This window comes from Colias croceus, chromosome 4, assembly GCF_905220415.1.
Source record: "Colias croceus chromosome 4, ilColCroc2.1".
Lineage (NCBI taxonomy): Eukaryota > Metazoa > Arthropoda > Insecta > Lepidoptera > Pieridae > Colias > Colias croceus.
This window is the reverse complement of record NC_059540.1, coordinates 7,013,920-7,034,643: the sequence shown is the minus strand read 5'-3', so window position 1 is coordinate 7,034,643 and position 20,724 is coordinate 7,013,920. Positions and strand designations below refer to the sequence as shown.

Genomic DNA, 20,724 nt, shown 5'->3' with positions numbered 1-20,724 from the left:
TGGGTATAAGCAGTTTATTAGGAATAGAAGAATGAAAAAGCCTGAAGAGATAGACAGACTTTAGACTAGAGATACTCCCGTGAAAATAAATATTAATAGGAATAGCAAGATTTCCCTTTTTTACCGTTGGTCTAAATCTCAGGAAATATTTTTACCTAATCATGTCTTTGTAACACGAATCATCTGTTCTTGAGATGATACGAGGACTCATATAAAAAACTTTTGGTTTATTATCTGAGACTGTGTCTGAGATCCAATCAAGAAGCATATACCTATCTAATACACTGGAGACCTCAGTATGAACACTAACCTGTCACAAGAAAATGTGACCTTGAATGACGCCTGTATGGTCCTTCATCCCTTTCACACCAACTTGCCAAGTTAGGTGTGAAAGGGACAAAAACATACAGGCGTCATTCAAGGTCATACCTTCCCGTGACAAGTCAACGTTCATAGTGCAATCTCCAGTGCCAATGCATAGAAATTAAAAAAGAGCATCGCCGTCGTGGCTTATAGAAGGTTTTATTGCTCAACAGAAAAAGGGAGGATCCCACAGGAGAATCCACATCACGCCTACCTATAGTGCTACAAGGATATTTTGGCGCGAGAGGTTTCACTAATTACAATATTTTTGGCATATTCAGAAAGAAAGCTTGAAACTTATAAGCGCTTATAAACGCTTATCAGCGCTTGTCAGCGCTGGTAACCTGCGCAGGAAAATATATGAACACGCGCCGATAAGCGCTGCCATATAATATTTGTTTTGGTCTGCTTCAACCTGCTTCCTTTGTGTAGAACGAACCAGCGTTGACAAGCGCCAATAAGCGCTTATAAGTTTCAAGCTTTCTTTCTGAATACGCCTATACGTATCCTATTTCAATACCTTCTTATTCAATACCGATTCATCAAAAACATATTTTAGAATTTTATAAAGATTTATTTCATAGAATATTAAAATATTTTTAAAATCTATACGACCAATTTGCTTGTATCTACATCGATTTATAAAATTTAAAAACATCAAATGTCATTCAATATCAATTATCAAAGTGTGATGTGTAGTATTTTGTCAAATCGTGAGTCCTCGATAAATTTGATTTTAATTGGCACATAAATGTATGTCTTTACAGAAATTATATAGAAATCTTATTCTCCAGAAAAAAACCTTTAAATTAATGTGATTGTATGCAGTGCTAGGGTTCAAAAGTAAGAGTTACAATATGATGGACGGAAATGATTTAGGGTCTGATACAAGACGAGGTTTTGTATCGCAAGGATGGACGCGTATTTCACAGGTTTTTACTATTTATGTATATTTAAAGAAGAATCAATAATATCTTTAAATGTTAGATATTTCATTAAGAAATAGCTGTGACAAACAGATTCGTGATAGCAAGCAGCATTACTTTTCTGTACTTACTTCAGTAAGTTATAATTGTTCAACTTTTGGGACATTAAGAATTTTTAAATTATAGCTTATTGTTTTTGAGTAAAAAGGCAATCCTATTTACTTACCTTCAAAGATACTTTGACATGGATTATAAAAATAAAAATCTGAATGTTAAAAAATTAATTATATTTTATTAATTTGTGTATTACAGATTTATCAAGGGCTGTTAGATAAATGGACACCTCATACAAAAAGTAGATGGGCAGCAGCTATTCTACTTATATTAGTATTCATTCTCAGAGTATTCTTAAAACAAGTGAGTATTGTTGCAATTCTACATAAACATTCAACTTGTGTGGAAAATTTTATACACATTCTATTGTCTGTCTCTTATTTAGATGTAATTCGGTGTATAGATAGCTTGACCTGAGAAAATAAATTGGATAGGTTTTATTCCAGAAATCCCACGGGAACTTGAACTGTGTGGGTTCTTCTTTTACTATGTGGGTGAGGTCTTCCGTCTTGGGGGACAAGTTAGTAATTCATATATACAGAGGACAGTTTTTTCTTGTTACATAAATTATGTTATTTGATGTATGAAATATACATAATAACACTACTCAACGTGTAATGTAATGAATTAGTCAATACAAAAAATAAAAATTCCTAAATTAAATTAAATCCCACCACAAAAACAGATGATACTGAACACAGTCTGATCAGTATACAGACTGAACACATAAGGACCTTGCATAACTTTGATATTTATAATTTATATTATGTTTTTTGTTTTTAGGGATGGTATATAGTCACCTATGCACTAGGAATCTATCATTTAAATTTATTTATTGCATTTTTGACACCAAAGATTGATCCAGCCATGGATTTTGATGGTAAGTTATTGTGTTATTAAATGCATCCCATAATTAAGCTGGCTACTAAACTACCTGCAGCAGGGGCAATATTGGTTGCACGGCGGTTGGAGCAATAATTTCAGCTATTCTCTAAATTGCCCCTGCTTACCTATACACATAAGGAGCCAATTAAGGGTGTAATCGCAATATTGCCCCTGCTGCATATATTATTATGTGAGTATTTCAACTGCATATAGTATTTTAAGTCTGTTTCATCAATAATTTATTTGAAGTTTGGTGGATTTTTTATGAAGTATTTAAAATTTTAGATATCTGTAAAGATAAAGTTGTAAACAAAATTGAAATTATTCACACTTACAAGAAGCAAGTGGATGGCAGTTGATACATGATTTATCAATAAAATTATTTTATGCTTAGATAGTAATAATGTATATTGTATAGTAATGATTGTACTGTAGTACTGTTTTAGAACACTAATGAACATTATTACTAAACGAACTATTTAAAATGGCTTAATGATAATTAATAACTCAGCCCCCGGAATCACAGACACAATAGAAAATCTAATGTGTCGTGGACCGATCGGGCCGCTGGGGGCTCAATGGGTTAAGATATTTAAAGACTTTGTGGAAAACAAAGTTTACAGTCTTATGTTCTTTTTTTCAGGAGATGATGAGAATGGTCCAGCTCTACCGACAAGATCCACAGAAGAATTTCGGCCATTTATCCGAAGATTACCTGAGTTTAAATTTTGGCTATCTGTAACCAAAAGTACCATATTTGCCTTTGGATGCACATTCATTGATGCCTTTAATATACCAGTGTTCTGGCCTATTTTAGTTATGTATTTCATAACTCTATTTTGTATTACAATGAAGAGGCAAATCAAGGTGAGAAATTTTGTTGATAAAAATATTATCATAATTAATTCAATTTAGTTCCTATCAAATTATGCATGAACCTAATGAAAACAGTTTTTTAAATTACAATAAACTTATTACCTTTGAGTTAAGAAGTCATAAAAAACTAATCAACTTCACAACTTCACTGTGCTTTCTTATATCAAAATCTGAAAGTATCTCTATCTCTTTTATCTCTGTTACATTTTCACAAGTTATTAGTTATTGATCAGTGATACTTTGATTAATAATAATAATAATAAGGGCGTAGGGATGTGACGACCCCATCGCCCACGGTTGGGATATCTATTGTCTACGTGATAATAGATATTCCACCCGTGCAATCAGTCAACCCGCAGGACACCTTGTGGCGGGGTGTCGGGGAGTAGCGACCCCGCGGGAACCGAGTGCTCCCGGGGGAGGCCCCTGTCTTCATCTCCGGCTTGCCTTCACCGGCCGGTCGGAGTGAAGCCTGACGAGGACAGGACCCCCACCTCTGGCTTGCCTTAACCGGCCGGCCAGAGTGGAGTCGCGAGAGCTTTTAGCTCGAAGGGTGGATGCGAAGCGTAAGTGGCGAGTGGGCACGTGATGCTGGACCCTCAGGGAGCGCGTGATCGTCGTTTAAAGTCCAGGGACGCCTCTCCACCCTTAGCTGCTCACAATATGTTGCCCCCTTGTCGCACTGTTGCAGCGACTTATTTCGGGGGCCCATACAGTGAGAGGGCGAGTCACCACCTGCCAACATATTTTTACTTTCTTTTAGTAGAAAGGCAGGTGCTATAGTTTCCAATAGTCCCCAAATACAGGCCCATTTAACATCCCACTCCATAGCCCAGTTTATTTTGTTTTCCATATCTCGAAATAGTCCTACATCGGCCGCGGACTGCCTAGGACTGTATCTCTATAGTGCAGTCATGGGCAGGCTGCGGCTGGTGTCCCACAACACAGTAAAGTTCTCTAAAGGGCCTCTGCGTGTTGGATCCGTGTCCCCACGTAAGCCTTCCAAAAGACCGGGTACCTTCCTTATGATGGTACCCGAGTATTATGGATGAGATACACATAATAATAATAATAAAGCCCTTTATTCTGAAATCAGTAAACAATTCAACATAATCTAACACTATACATAAATAAATTTTAGTTTATTTTACAATATGTCTCTAATTTCAGTGTGCCTGTTGGCATAGGCCTCCTCCAAAAACTTCCACTGGTTTCTGTCATTTGCCACCCTTCTCCACTTTGCACCTGCCGTCAGTTTCAGATCGTCTTCCCATTTTACTTTTTGCCTTCCTCTATTTCGTTTTCCATCTCTTGGGTACCACTCTGTTGTAGCCTTGCTCCATTTCTCATTTTTGTCACGCATCATGTGCCCTGCCCATCGCCATTTTTGTTTGTCTATTCTTTCGAGTATATCTATCAATTTCGTTTTCGATCTTAGGGTTGTGTTTCTAATCCGATCCTGTCTTCGTGCGCCTGTCATACTTCGCTCCATTGCCCTTTGACATATGGCTAGTTTTTCCCTGAGCGATTTGGTCAATGACCAGGTCTCGCAGCCATAAGTCAGACACGGCAGTATACATGTGTTAAAAGTTTTTGTTTTTATCGCCATTCCAAGGTCTTTAGACTTCATTATTTCTTTTAGGGCCCAGTACTTTTTCCACCCAATAGCTATTCTCAGATTTATCTCTTTTATATTTTGTTCCGTGGTAGAAATAACCTGTCCCAGGTATGTGTATTGTTCGACATATTCGAGATGTTTATATCCAATTTTTATGTTCGTTTTTTGGTCATTTGTCATAAGTTTAGTTTTTTCGGCGTTCATTTTTAATCCGACTTTCAGACTTTCATTGTTTAGGCCTTGAATCATGACTTCTAAATTTTTGGGATTTTCCTCGAAAAGGACTAAGTCGTCCGCAAACCTGAGGTGGTTCAATTTTTTTCCGTTTATATTTAGACCGAAATTTTCCCAGTCTAATTTTCTGAAAATATTCTCAAGAACTGCGGAAAATAGTTTGGGTGAGAGCGGGTCGCCCTGTCTCACTCCTTTCTCTATGTTGAATTCTCTACCTAGAGACTCTAATTGGATTCTGGCTTTACTGTTTGAGTAGATTTTTGTAATGATGTTAATGTATACTGCCGGTACTCCTTGTTGTTTTAATGTCTCCCATATGTACTCGTGTTTTATGCTATCGAAGGCCTTGGCATAATCTATAAAGGCTATATATAAGGTTTTGTTGTATTCATTGTATTTTTCCAGCACCTGCTTGACTGTGTGGATATGATCTAAAGTTGAAAAACCTTTTCTGAATCCCGCCTGTTCAATCGGTTGCTGTTCGTCAAGCATTGGGGTGATTCTATTTAGTATGAGTTTTGCAAAAACCTTGTATACATTTGACATTAGGCTTATGGGCCTATAATTACCAATGTCTTCCTTATCTCCTTTTTTGTATAATAATATTATGTGGGATTTGGTCCATTGTTCTGGAATATAGCAACTTGTCAGGATCTCGTTGAATATCTTGGTCAGAACTGGTACTAACTCTTCCATTGTTCCTTTTATTAATTCGTTAGTTATTTTATCTGGCCCTGGTGCTTTTCCCATCTTTTGGCTTGTAATGGCCTGCTCCACTTCTTTCTGTAAGATGCTAGGAATAGTTTCTTCGTCATCTATATTGCAACATTTACTAACTTTGGATGGTTCTTGTTCTGCGTATAATTGTTGGTAGAAATCTGTTGCTGCATCCTTGATAGTTTTTCGCTTCGAGGTGGTCTTTGATCTCTTTTTCAGTCTTGTTATCCACTCTTTACCTGTCTCTTTTAATTCACTTAATGCTTTTTTAACGCCTCCTGTTCTTGATATATGGAATTCTAAGGTTTGTAATCTTTTCATCTTTCGGTCTTTCCTTATGTTCTCTCTTATTTTCTTGCTTAGTTCTGTTATAAATTTTATGTTTTCTTTCCCTATTTGGTTGGATATTAGTTCTTTTCTTTCATTGATTAGTTCTAGAGTTTTATCACTGAGTTGATATTTGTTGTGGTTTTGGTTTCTGTTTGTGGTCGCATATTTCTGTAGCTGTTTCTCAAGGTGACTATATTTTTCTCTCACGTTATTTGCACCACTGATCTCCATACCTTCTAGGTAATTTGTGTTAAAGCTGCTGTAGTCAGCTTTCAGCTGTTCTATCACAGAATTTTTAATATGCGTCCGGGAAGTTTTATTTGGGTGTTTTTTGAGAGAGCTTCTTACCATTCGATGATTTGTGTTGAAATTGAGCTTAGATATAACTGTGGTATCTGTAAAAGCCTTTGGGTAGCTGCTTATTACGTAGTCAATCTCGTTTTTGTAAGATCCATCCGGAGAGATCCAAGTCCACTTATTTTTTATCTTTTTCTTAAAAATTGAGTTAATCACAGTTAAGTTGTGTTCCATTAAAAAGTTGATTAGCTTCTCTCCGTTTTGACTTCTCTTTCCTTGTCCATACTTTCCAAGAACATGTTCTTCGCTGTTTTGCCTTCCACCCACCTGAGCGTTGAAATCTCCCATTAAAATTATGTGTTTGTCAGAGTTGGTTTTTACTACTAGTGAAATTTCCTCGTAAAAGGCATCTATTGCTGATTTTTCCGCTTGTTCTGTAGGTGCGTATGCTTGCATTATTGCCCATTGCTTCTTGTATCCTGGGAATTTGATGATCAGCAATGCCAGCCTTTCGGAGATACCATTTAGTTCTTGTATATATTGTTTTAGAGATTTCTTGATTATAAAGCCCACTCCTCTTTGGCCTGGCGTTTCTCCCTTTTGAAATAGAATGTAATCTTTATGCTCTTCAATTTTTTCGCCTAGTCTCCTCATTTCGCTTATGCCTAATATGTCTAGTCTTATGTCTTCTAGTGCTTTTTCCAGCTCCATCAAGCTTTCCTTTGTCCTGAGGGTTCTCACATTTAGGGTTGCTACATTGAATACTTCGCATCTTTTGGTTTGTCGGGCTGGTGACACTACAGGTCCATTTCGGATTGTATTCTGTTGTGTTTGTGTCTTTAAGTTGTATAATAATATGTTGTTGTTTCTATTTGTATTTGGAGGGTTTTGGTCTGCTTCTCCCACGGTGACCGGCCGGATTGGGATGCGATTTTTGTTTGTTTGTTTTGACGTGTTTGTGCATTTTGACATATTTTGGTTCCGGGTGCCTATGCCCATCATTAGTTTTTTGGAATTTCTGTAGGTGAAGCTGTTCTTCCATTCTTAATATATTTGAGTATGCTAGGTTTTATCACTTCCTTTGCTGAGCTTCCCGCTTGTAGTAATACTGGTTCACTTTCCAGGGTCACTTTTTTCTGTATTGGTGTGTTTGGGGAGGCTGACTCACCTCGCTTTCTTTTTTCTCTGTTTTTGTCTGAAGGTTTCTTCACTACCAGTTTATCAAAGTTAATGTAGGCAATATTTCCTTTCTGTTTCTCTTCCTTTACTTGTTCCTTCAGTTGCTTCCTTATTTCTAGGACCTCCTTAGGAAAGTCCTCATTTACATAAATTCCTGGTGGGAGTTTCGACTTATTTTTAAGTATTGTATGTTTTTTCCAAATAGTTGTGACTGTAGCAACGACCGGGCGGTTTTTGTTCTGAGTCTTTTGGCCTATTCTATATATATTGCTTATCTCTTGGCTGTCCATAGGTATTCCAGTTTCGATTATAATTTCCTTTAAGTAATCTACTAACTCGTTTTCTGTTTTGCCTGATTCGTCTATTCCATAGAATACTAGATTGTTCTTCCTCTTATCTTTTTCAAGCAAGTTAATTTTCTGTTCCATAGTTGCTACTTTAATTTTCAGGACTTCGTTCTCTTCTGTTAGGGATTTAAATTTTATATCTATCCCTTCCATAATGCTTTTCGTCACTGCTGTTGTTATTTCTAAAGTTTGTTGTTTCATCTTTTCCTCCATTTTCAATAATAATAGTTCTATGTTTGCATCCATTTTTGGGGTAATTTTATTTCTTGATGTGGCCACACTACTTTTGGTAGCTTTTGGAATTTGTTACTGGCAACTTCACAAGTGACGATGACGTTTGACAGTTTGATGACAGATCGTCTCTTGTCTATGAAGTTATCGTGATTATCACTTTTTAGGTTGTGTTGACAAATGAAATTTGATATTTTCTTGCCCAAACTTGTAACTTTGCACTTTTTTCACTTGCGGATATTGCTTATTTGTGTTTCTGTGATACTTTTGTGACTCGGCACAACTGTTCGATCACTATTTACCACTAGTTTAAATGTTTAATTACGGAGCTTCGTGACGCACTTGTTTACAGTATGGACACCGGAACCGGAAGTCCGGAAGATACTTTGATTAATGATATATAAAAAGTTAGATACATTCTTTTTTCGTATGATGGAAAATAAAATATGTAGTATTATCAGTATCAAGTAAAACATAACTATGCCCGCTTATATTATAAAAACGTAATAAACTGTATATCTGTCTGTCTCATCTTCTTCACGCCTCAACCACTGAACCGTTTTTTTATGAAATTGTGTGCCAAATATAGTTTGTGAACTGAGAAAGGATAAAGGATAATTTTATCCCGAACGAGAAATATGCGCGTTTTCCTTTGATGACGGGATATGGCGGTGGAATGCTAGTTTAATTTCAAAAAATATATTTCAAGTATCAACTTCTTAATTACAACCGATTCTTAATAGAGTTGAACTCTCACCCAGTGCAGCTTCACATCCATAAATAAATTCATAATAAAGCATGTTCAATGAATAAATACATCTATACTAATATTATAAAGCTGAAGAGTTTGTTTGTTTGTTTGAACGCGCTTATCTCAGGAACTACTGGTCTGATTTGAAAAATTCTTTCGGTGTTGGATAGCCCATTTATCGAGGAAGGTTATAGGCTATATATCATCACGATAAGACGAACAGGAGCGAAGCAATGCGGGTGAAACCGCGGGAAACAGCTGGTCTTATATAATTCTATATTCTCTTTATATCACTTACCATTTCAATAGGGTTGTATATGATCAATTTATTGATTTGTTTTTATTTTACAGCACATGATCAAGTACCGCTACTTGCCATTCACCCACAGCAAGCCCAAATACAAAACGGTAGATTCAACAGTAACTGTGAACTGACGACGTGAATCCGAACTCCTCACACAGTGCCGCGAGTTGAGTTACTTGAAACTGTTGTATACCGACTTATGTTTATAGAAATACAGTTTATATTGTAATGTTTTTTCATTTTTAATTTAATTATTATTTATTAGTTTTATATACAATGATTTATGGTTTATTTTAAAAGTCGAATATCATAGCTTAATATAGATAAATATATTAAACTAAGATTTATATTGTGTTTGTAAATCAATGTTACTGTAATATTTTATTATAATTTTACGTTGGAAAGAAGAATATTTTTAGCAAAATAATAAGAAATGAAAACATGCATTCCATTAAATTGAGTATTATTTTTAAAGATCTGCACATACTTTTAATATTTCATGTTGACTCATTATAGCATTTTATTAACTAGGTACTTAATATGTTGTTATTGCTTATTATAAAATAAATGGAAGTATTATGATTAGATTAAAAAATAACGAAGTCATCTAGACACGAAACGCCTAACGAAGACACGAATGAATCATTACTTATGGAAATTGTAGATAAAATAATATCATTATTCATTATTAAATAAATAAGAGTTTGTTTGGATACATTAGAAACGATATTTTTTATAAAAGCATACTAATTAATATAAAAATATATATGGGCGTGGTTTCAAATCATGCGTAAATTAGATGCGGAGCAACAGTTTGACCTTTACATGCTCACCCTGTCCTATATATCTTTCCTGTACCTACATCTTTCCTGATTTTTTCATGTGTAAAACCGAAACAAGGGAAAATGGTCACCTGACCAAAAATAAAACTAATAGGTACATAGGTATAAGCTTTCATTATCAATCGATTTTAAGAAGTTCATAATTTTAATGTTGTAGGTATTTTGTGCTATTTTTAACAGACTTCAAAAAAAGGTTATCAATTAGGCCGGTATATTTTTTTTTATTCAAGGTTTCTGAACCGTCACGTAAATGATTCTTTTTTTGTTTGATGCGGGATGGTGTCGAAATGGTCCCATAAAAATTTTATTCGGATAGGGCCAGTAGTTTTTATTTTAGGAGCATTTTTGTCTAATCTCGATGACTTAATTGAAATGTAGCAAGTAACTTTGATTCACTTCCTAGTAACCGATTGAGCTGAAATTTTGTATACGTATATAAATTGGATAGCGATGAAACATTATCATGACATAGAGCTGATTTGATAATGGAATCGCAAGGTGGCCATAGGAACTCAGTAATATATTGACTCAACTTAATCGAGTTAAGGATCGTTTGATTCGTGTTGAAAAATACACTAAAAAGTCTAAAAAGTATTAAATAAAAATAAAGTCTACGTTAAAAACAACCGACTTCAAAAACGGAAAAGTAAAAAATAAAAAAGATTTGATATCATTAATTACTAATTATTTATATAGGTTTGAAGTCGGTGCCAAGCACTAAGCACTTAGTATTAAGCCCGTGGCCATAGCAGAGGTTTTGGTTAAATTAATACTTCACAGAGAATACTACCTAGTCAGTTCTAATCTAGAGGTAATTTTTTAAATACCAATACTACTACAATATACAACTTCTGTTTTAAATCATAGCCATTTAAATAGGTACCTATAATGTGTGTGCACGATGCACCACTATAATATGCTCGACAACAAAATAATCCTTATAAGCATATATCTACATCATAAGTCGGTTAGGTATACTTATTATATAGTTACTATGTACCTATTTAATAATAATTGCGGATGTCGATTTTTTTACGAAAATACAAATATTTTATGCATTGAGAACAATAATACGTAGGTACTTAAGTTATAAAAATAAATTATTGAGTTGTTACAATTTGTACTTATTTCTTCTTCTGAACCAGATAATAATGCTGAAGTTCAAAATAGAAATAGGTAGCAAAACATTTTATTAGGATAAGATATTCTTTGACGACGACGCGGACGATATCCAGGTGACCCAGGTAGTGAAAACTACTTAAAACAATAAAAATAAATAATTCATACAATATTAATTACAAGAAAAAGATAATCTAGGTATGTACCTGGCTTGCGGTCGCTTTTCAAGCGAATAATTATTTCTTTTAATTTTAAAAAATATATTCAAAAAAGACGAAAATATAAAGCTTTTAAAACCGTGAGTGAGCAGGTTCCTAAGAAGCAAGAGTACGTGCATTAGAAGAGAATATCCAATGGATGGACATGATTCTTGTAAAACACCAAGCTCGTGACTATATCGACAACAGTCATCGTTATAAAATACTAGTACCTAACTTATATACCCGCCTAAACCTCTAAATTTCAATAATCCTACAAGTAGCATACATTTGGTATTTCTCTTTAAGTATAAAAATCACTCTACGATTAAACACGTTTCATGCACATTGTATTCATATTGCTATTAATGATCGAAAATAAGGCTACTAAATCCATTACTTGGCTCAGCTAACAATACAAGATAAGATTTTCAAATATTTGAGAGAGATGTTTTGTCGCTCCGTTACATCTTTCCTATGATAACCACGATTGTTAGCGTTATCATACGTCGTCCAATGTGGTGTAGTATTTTTATCTTTAGCGGCTATTTATAACTCTAGGGTAATAATTGCTTTGCTAAACCGCGGTTAAATATACTTACATTCACATAATTATAGGATAGTTGTGCAATCTGATACTTTAGTAAAATTTCGTTAGTCTACGCTTTAATTTGTACAAAAAAGAGCGTAGGTACCGAGAACATGTGTCAGAAGTGAAACTTCTTTGGCAAGATTCAAAGATACCAAAATTGTCGCCTTGCTCCATGACGTGATGTTACTGCCATGACGCGACCTTGAAATTTTACTCTTACCGCACCCTAAGAAGTTTCACTGCAAAAAACTAAAGATCAATACATTCATTACCTATATTTTTCAAAAGCTGCGGAAATATAGGTACTTTTAACAACATCTGTCAGTGAAAGTCTCGTTAAAATCGGTCCAGCCGTTCCTGAGATTTGCCGGAACAAACAGACAGACAAAATTTTTTTTATGCAATTTTTAAAAATCTGTTATTTTTATATTTCATGTGCAGGAATTCCATTTTTTCCAGTTACCTTCCAATCGTTCAAGAAATATTCCAAATAAAAGTAATGTATATATGTACTTAGTTGTAATGTAATTTCCATATAAAACCTTCCTTCATGGGTATGTATTAATTGTTTTCAAAAGGAGTTCATCTGAATATAGAAGGGAATTTTATTCTCCAAGTAATTATAGTTAGTACTTGTATACGTAGTATATTATTATTAGTCTGTGTTAGTACCTATTGAACACATTGTTAATGATTTAAAATTTAATGAAAAAAGGTATAACAATAATAAAAATTAAACAAGTTTCAATCTCTCTTGACCCACTTTAGGGCCTCAAAAATACTGTCCAAATGGCAAATATCTACATATAGCTGCAGCGTATGAAAGAGTAGACAGAGACTAGGTACCTATAAACCAATACATACTTATAATTGTTATTCGGTACCAACCAACCTACCTATTTTAAAAAGACAAAAGTATATCTACGCTGAATTTATTTGTGCGAGTCGTGACTCGTGAACTCATCCGTGGATCGTTCGTATTATTCTTTTCCCGCCTCATTTCATATTCATGTGCTATAAATTACAATGATTACTTCATACTGCTATAAATACTTCTACACCTTTACAATTGTAATGTTACTAATACAGCAAAGTTTGAAAGTAAGGTATCTGAGGTAAGGTAGGTATAACAATTACAAAATACCTACGCAAAGAAAATTTTACATACATTTCATGAAAGTGAGTCATTGTTGTAATAAGCTGTTTACGATGTTTAACGACAGGGCCGATTTTTCAATCCTTGGTTAAAATTTATCCGTCCATTAAAGTATTACACGAACATTTTAAAATGTCACCTGTAAACTGACTACGGACAATTACAATTCATTTTTGAAATCGTAGTTTAATACGTTATTCGATGAATAAGTTATAACCAATGATTGAAGAATCAGCCCTAGTAAAAATAAAAAATAAATTACCTATTTAATAAACTGAGATATTGCAATTTTTAATTACATTACATGCCTATTACCTAGGTATCTATTAAACGTACAGTGTATAGTTGCCTGGAAGAGATGGCTAATAAAGGTATAATTAAGTCCGCCAATTGTGCATGTCTCTCTCATTCGTGGATGTATGTCTTTTTCCTATTTGTAATGATATAATGGTGTAAATTTAAGCGTTTTCATTCATTCATTCATTCAGTAGGTATTAAGGCAATATTCCACCTAATATTTTAGGAATAAAATTATTATTTTGTTATTACTTACTTAAGTCATGATTTTTCCCCATAATGTTATAAATTTTAACGCCGTGAAAATAAAAAATATAATCAAACATATGAGGTAGAAAATAAAATGTTCTAGAAAGGAGAAACACTATAAATTTCACTGTTCGCAGTTCAAGGTCACATTTAACGTGAATGTTAATTTACATAAAAACTATTTAAAATAGTTTTAGTTCTTATTCATAACTTTTTTTTGAATTCTCTACACAATTTACGTTCTAATATTTCATAAAAATACAAATATTCTATGTGCAGCTCTCTAATTACCAAATTTATTAAGAAACCAGTAGGTACTTAAGTTAGATATAATATTTATTTAAATTATTTTCGTAAAACATTTATATTCGACCTAGATAAGCATTTATGAAATGGCAACATTGATTCTATTGCAAAAATACTGGCAACAACACCTACCTGATTTTGCCAGTGTTACTATTTCAGTGATATGTTCAAAAGTAATAAAACGCGCTCGATATCCCTGTTTATTTTATTGACCACTCGCCAGATGTTTGCGCATTGTTTTTCAGTGCGCAGTAGTTTCTCTCTCGTGAAATCGGGATTCTGATTTAGTATTATATCTATTCTGCCATTTTGAAAATAGTGGCGTGTATGGATTAGACCTAGTGTTTTTTATGTGACAAATATGTCCGGGAGCAATGAAAAAGTTTCGACTACGCAGCGTATGATCCAAAGTGTTGCTTTCCCTCCCAGCCATAAGCTCACTGTATCTGAAGTATTCGATGAGAAAACTGGGAAACCTCTACCAGATGTACTGAAGCAACATTTTATCTTAGAGGGTAGGATTGAGGAAAATGCGGCTTTACGAATTATTCAAGATGGTGCCACCCTTTTGCGATCAGAAAAAACTATGATCGAAATTGATTCACCGGTGACCGTGTGCGGGGACGTCCATGGCCAGTTTTACGATTTGATGAAATTATTCGAAGTGGGAGGTTCTCCTTCATGCACCAAGTATTTATTCTTAGGTGATTATGTCGATCGAGGTTATTTTAGTATAGAATGTGTACTCTACCTTTGGGCTTTGAAATTATGTTACCCGAAGACATTATTTCTGTTACGCGGCAATCACGAGTGTCGACACTTGACAGAATATTTTACCTTCAAACAAGAATGTAAAATCAAGTACTCAGAGAAAGTGTACGATGCTTGTATGGAGGCTTTCGATTGCTTACCTCTTGCTGCTCTTATGAACCAGCAGTTCCTATGTGTACATGGAGGGCTATCTCCAGAAATCAACAGCTTAGACGATATTCGTAAACTAGATAGATTCAAAGAACCACCTGCATTTGGAGCTATGTGTGATTTGCTGTGGTCAGATCCTTTGGAGGATTTTGGAAATGAGAAAAATGCTGAACATTTTTCGCACAACTCTGTGAGAGGTTGTTCATATTTCTATAGCTATGCTGCTTGTTGTGATTTTCTCCAAAGAAATAATTTATTATCTATCATCCGTGCACATGAAGCCCAAGATGCTGGCTACCGAATGTATCGTAAAAGCCAAACAACTGGCTTTCCAAGTCTTATCACCATTTTCTCTGCTCCTAACTACTTGGATGTTTACAATAACAAAGCTGCTGTTCTCAAGTATGAGAATAATGTCATGAACATCAGGCAATTTAACTGCTCACCCCATCCATATTGGTTACCCAACTTTATGGACGTTTTTACCTGGTCTCTTCCATTTGTTGGTGAGAAAGTTACAGAAATGCTGGTCAATGTCTTAAATATTTGTTCTGATGATGAGCTTATGTCAGAAGGTGATGATGCATTGGAGGAAGCCAATCTCAGGAAAGAAGTCATACGTAACAAAATTCGTGCCATTGGAAAGATGGCTCATGTGTTCTCTGTGCTACGTGAAGAAAGTGAATCTGTACTCCAGCTTAAAGGGCTCACACCTACTGGTGCATTACCTCTTGGAGCCCTATCTGGAGGAAAAACTTCATTAAAGAATGCTCTACAGGGCTTCTCTCCTAACCACAAGATTACCTCTTTTGCTGAGGCTAAAGGGTTGGATGCCATTAATGAGCGTATGCCACCGCGGCGTGACGGTCAGCGCACACCAGATGTACAGGACAAGAAACCACATGTTAACAGCAATGCACACTCGTGAAGTGCTCCTTGATGCTTCTCTTCGATCCGTACTTGTTTGTCCACAATAGGAGTGGTGGTGAAATATGTGTGAAGGAGACTTAAGCTTTGGAATGATATTTCACTTTCATGATAACTAGGTGGATTTGAAGGGAATTGTCATAGATACTAAATATTTTAAAATTTGGATTTAACTTTTTTTCAATAGATAAAATTAAAATTTCTCTTAAGATATTATCTTTCGATATTTAAAATATATCAGATCTGCAGGCAACAAATTTGTTTAGTCAATTAAATAATAAGGTTGCACATTTATTTATAATGCGCTGCACTGTTTAATTTTTGGTAATGTAATTTTAAATTTTTCATATGAAAAGACATGATATTGTAATATAAATTTATTCAGATTATCTTCTTATATTCTACATTGTTATCTACATTAGTGAAAATTAGACATGTCTATAATTTTCAAAGCATAATTAGCTGTGATATTAAGCGAAGATCAATGTATTATTTAATAGCAATTTGCTAGGGGAGTACAGGCATGTTCATTGGCTAATCATGCATTGAAATTGTAAAGTAAGTGGTGAAGTTCTCAGCTTGGGCGTGTCTTTATAATCTATTAAGTAATAAATAATTATGTACTATAGTGTTCAGCACATGGTGTATTGTTGCCGAACGTGTGTGCTGTGTAAATATGCCTTGTGCGTACACACACGTTATTGCAGCTTTAACACTTGAGATAAATATTACTCTCTTTAATATCTTTGCTACAAGTTGTACTTAATTGTATTTTATTGTACAAAATATATTAAATTACTATCTAAAATATACTTAAATTAATTTATATTTGGATGTATGCTGGCTCCTTGTTGCCTGCATGCAGCTGAACTTGTATGCTGGAACATCACATATTAAAGTTTCTTAGTCATAATGTTTCGGTATATAAGATGTAGCGGCTAGTCTAATTGCAGATTTTCTTACAGCTTCTATTTCATATTTCACTTAATTATTAATAATTATAAAGGTTTAATGACCTATGCACTGTTGGAAAATCTCTTTTGGTCTGCCAAATATTCTTGATGCAATAAGTTAACATTGTGAATACTACAAGTGGCTTACATAACTTTCAAAGTCAGTTACTAAGACGTATTTTATCTCAATTTGGTGTGTAGTCCTTCATATGTTTCTGTACTTTTAAATAAATTCTACCTATGTAAAACTAACAATATATTTAATTTTATTTTGTACTAATCATGGGAAGTGTTGTTTTATCCTTATAAAATATATTAACATTGAGCTCCATTAAAGTATAGTTTCAATGTCCCATTGATTTATTGAAAGATTAAGGCATGAAGGTTACGACATTCACACAAATACCATAATATAACAATAATATTTGGTACTTATTTTATAGAATTCAAAGTGAATGAACAATGCCGCAATGGTCGCCTGTCGCAATATTATACATAATTGTAACGTGAGTAAGTAATAACTAATTATTGTCACACAATTTAAAATATTATTAGTTTTTAATGTATTACCCTACTTTCTTACAAAAAAAATGTCTTGTAACATGCGATCAGCATTGCATGTTTAAAAATTATTTTACTAAAGTTATACAAGAATTTGAAGTAGTTATTTGACACATAATAAGCAACGGAAACACACGCATAAAAATCTGTGTTATTTTCTATCAGAAAGGAAGGATTTTACAAATAACATATCTACTTATTAATTATTTATATTTGTGTCATGTAGGTACCTATAATACCTACTGTTTCTTCGACCATAATATAATAACATGATCCGTAAGATGCAATGATCCATTCTATTCCTAAAAGACTTGGTTCTATAAATACAGAAATAACGCAGATATGTTTATGTAAATAAAAACATGTAATTAAGTGACACATTCGCTTAGGTATAGATATTACGTTGCCTTCATACACATAACGTATATTTTCAGTTATATATCTTCGACTTATGCAAAAGCAATAATAATCTATTCCATTCATATGCACAGTGAAAGATGATTTATAATAAATTCTGAAAAATTCAATACATACCTTCTTATCAATAGTCTGACCGCCTCCTTGGTACAGTGGTTGACGCGTGAGCGTAGAGCCGAGGGGTCCTGGGTTCGATTCCCGGTGGAGACGAAGAAAAAAAAATGTCTCGGTCTGGCAGGACACAGAAGGCTGATCACCTACTTGTCCCTAAAGAAAATCGATCAGTGAAACAGATGTATGCATAATGCATCTGCCCCTTACCCCACTAGGGGACATGGGACTTCACTTTATCAATAGTCTATGAGATTAAGCATATACAATTAAATTCTGCCTAATTTATTTCTAAAATGTCATTAAAATAGTTTAATATTTTTTATGACCGAGTTACAAACATATTATTACCAGAACTAGCTCTCCAGTCTCCGCGCTCTTGTGTCTACTCAGAAGAGTACCTACAACAGCTAGAAAGCTGATAATGTTATTGCGGTAAGAGTTATAATAATTATCTTTCTTCATGATCTTATTTATCTCGATTCAATAATAATAATGTATCTAAGTTTTCTTACTGTGACGACAAATCTTGTATACATAGGTAAGTACCTTCTTAATCTATTGATCTAGTCAAACCTATACACACACGAAATTTCATGAGAATCGGTCCTCTTATTTCGGAGGAGTAGGTATGATAACTAAAACAATAAAAAAAAAGAGACGATAATCACACTAGCTGTCCCGGCAAACGTTATTCTGCCTTGCTCTCACAATTTAGGGGTATGAAAAATAGATGTTGGTCTATTCTCAGATCTACCAATAGGCCTACAAAATTTTATGAGAATCGGGCCAGTCGTTTTGGAGGAATATGGAGTATGGTAACTAACATTGACACGGGAACTTTATACATATAATATATATTTATGAGATTAAGCTGAGTTTTTATGAATGCGATAATCTCAAAAACTACTGGACCAATTTAAAATATTCTTCAGCGTTGGATATATCCGCGGTGTGTACAAATCCCTGGGACTATAATATTAGGCCGGGTCCACATTTGTAGCATTTCGGTGTATCGTATCTCCGTTGCGTGGCCTCGGCGCGTATCATGATCGCTAGTTTGGACGCAAGATAATACCCGTTGATGATACACGCCGTATCTGATACGGCCCGATCCGCACTAACCGTGTATCATGATACACCTCGTATCTGATACGCGTATCACGATCGGTGGTATGGACGTATTTTGATACTGTATTACGATACGATATACGTGATACACCGCGAACTATCGTGTGTCGGTTTTTCCGCTATCATCAAAGAGGATACACATCGTATCGCTCAAGTTTGGACGTGAATGCAATTGATACGCGATCATTGCCTGTGTTCCCGCCATTTCGTGGTTTTTGAAAGAGGAGTAAACATTAAAGATGAGCTGGGATAACGAAAGTGTTATAATGATACACTGACATGATACAGCAGTTGATAAGTATGGACGCGTTTTTTTTCAAGATACGCCTTTATAATACGACATGGACAAATGAGCGTCCATATTTATGATACAAATACTCGATACGATACGACTGATCGTGATACGTCAAGATGCTACAAATGTGGACCCAGCCGTGTACCCGATGTGTGTACCACGGTCCACGGATGAAGTCGCGGCGCGGCGGACCACTAGTAAATAATATTTTTAGAAACTTGTGTATGTTCCTAATATTTGTAGAATCCAATTGGATTCTACTTTTCTATTAATTCTATTAATAATTATTAAGCCAAGGATTCGTCTCTCAACAGAAAAAAAATATCCAGAGAAAAAGAATCGTACTTGATCTCCGATTTAAATAACGGTAAGTAAATAAATCCAATTTAAAATTTGAACCTATAACAATAATTGCACCCTTATTTTTTGTTATGATCGTATTGATTAGGTTCAAGTATTTTAAATAAATATAAGGTACCTACAATGTACCTACCTACTTGTATAAGGTATGTAGGTAGAAAAAAAAGAGCGTGTGCCAAGAACACATGTCAGAAGTGAAACTCCTTTGGCTAGAATCAAATACCTATACCAAAATCGTCGCCATTCTCCATGAAGTGACGGTATCGCCATGACGCGAGCTTAAAATTTTACTCTCAACGCAACGCGCAGAAGTAGTGTATAATCTACGCGCAGAAGTTTCATTAAAAAAAAATGATGTACCTAGGCAATATGTAGATATCTTATAGCACTGCACTGTGATCATAACTAATCTTAACTAGGAGGAGGAGAAACTCTTGAGAAGCTAAACTAAGATAGGAGGTCCGTGTCCCGACTCGGCAGTGGCGAACGTAGGTAGGTATATGGGGTTCCATAAAACATAAAAATTAACAATAGGTACAATTTTAATGGAATACTAGCTTTTCGCCCGCGTAGGCAAAGGCAAACCCGCAGTGGGATTTTCGGATAAAAACTATCATAAGTGGTAATCCGAGTTACCATCTATGTGTATGCCAAAATTTCATGAAAATGGTTCAGCAGTTTTTGCGTCAAGGAGTAAGTAACAAACAAATATACAAACTTTCGCATTTATAACATTAGGAGGATAATAATAATTATTATTATTATATCCTCAAACATATCTTATTTCATTTTGAACCGACTTCAAAAAAAGGAGGAGGTTATCAATTCGGCCGGTATGTTTTTTTTTATGTATGTACACCGATTACTCCGAGGTTTCTGAACCGATTTACGTGATTCTTTTGATCGATGCGGGATGGTGTCGAATTGGTCCCATAAAAATTTAATCAGATAGGCCCAGTAGTTTTTATTTTATGGGCATTTTTGCAAGTGCAAGTTTGAAGTCAGTTGTTCTAAACGCAGTTATGTTAGCCTTTTGTTATAATTAATTACTAGTTTTTCTGTATCTTTATTCACTGCAGTGCGCTTTTTATCTTTGGGAAACATAATAATAACAAACG

At 34.6% G+C, this 20,724-nt stretch overlaps 2 protein-coding genes across 2 annotated transcripts; both read left to right on the top strand.

The window, feature by feature from the left end:
* The first annotated feature begins 1,052 nt into the window (after positions 1-1,052).
* Positions 1,053-9,405, top strand: LOC123691189 (protein RER1). The gene is made up of 5 exons (XM_045635474.1): positions 1,053-1,295; positions 1,602-1,706; positions 2,187-2,283; positions 2,932-3,155; positions 9,220-9,405. Exons 1-5 carry the CDS (start codon positions 1,221-1,223, stop codon positions 9,301-9,303), a joined length of 585 nt encoding a protein of 194 aa, XP_045491430.1. The 5' UTR covers positions 1,053-1,220; the 3' UTR covers positions 9,304-9,405.
* Positions 9,406-14,063: 4,658 nt separating this feature from the next.
* On the top strand, positions 14,064-17,067 carry LOC123691188 (serine/threonine-protein phosphatase 2B catalytic subunit 3-like). Its single transcript, XM_045635473.1, has one exon. It carries the CDS (start codon positions 14,292-14,294, stop codon positions 15,777-15,779), a length of 1,488 nt encoding a protein of 495 aa, XP_045491429.1. The 5' UTR covers positions 14,064-14,291; the 3' UTR covers positions 15,780-17,067.
* Positions 17,068-20,724: the final 3,657 nt, after the last annotated feature.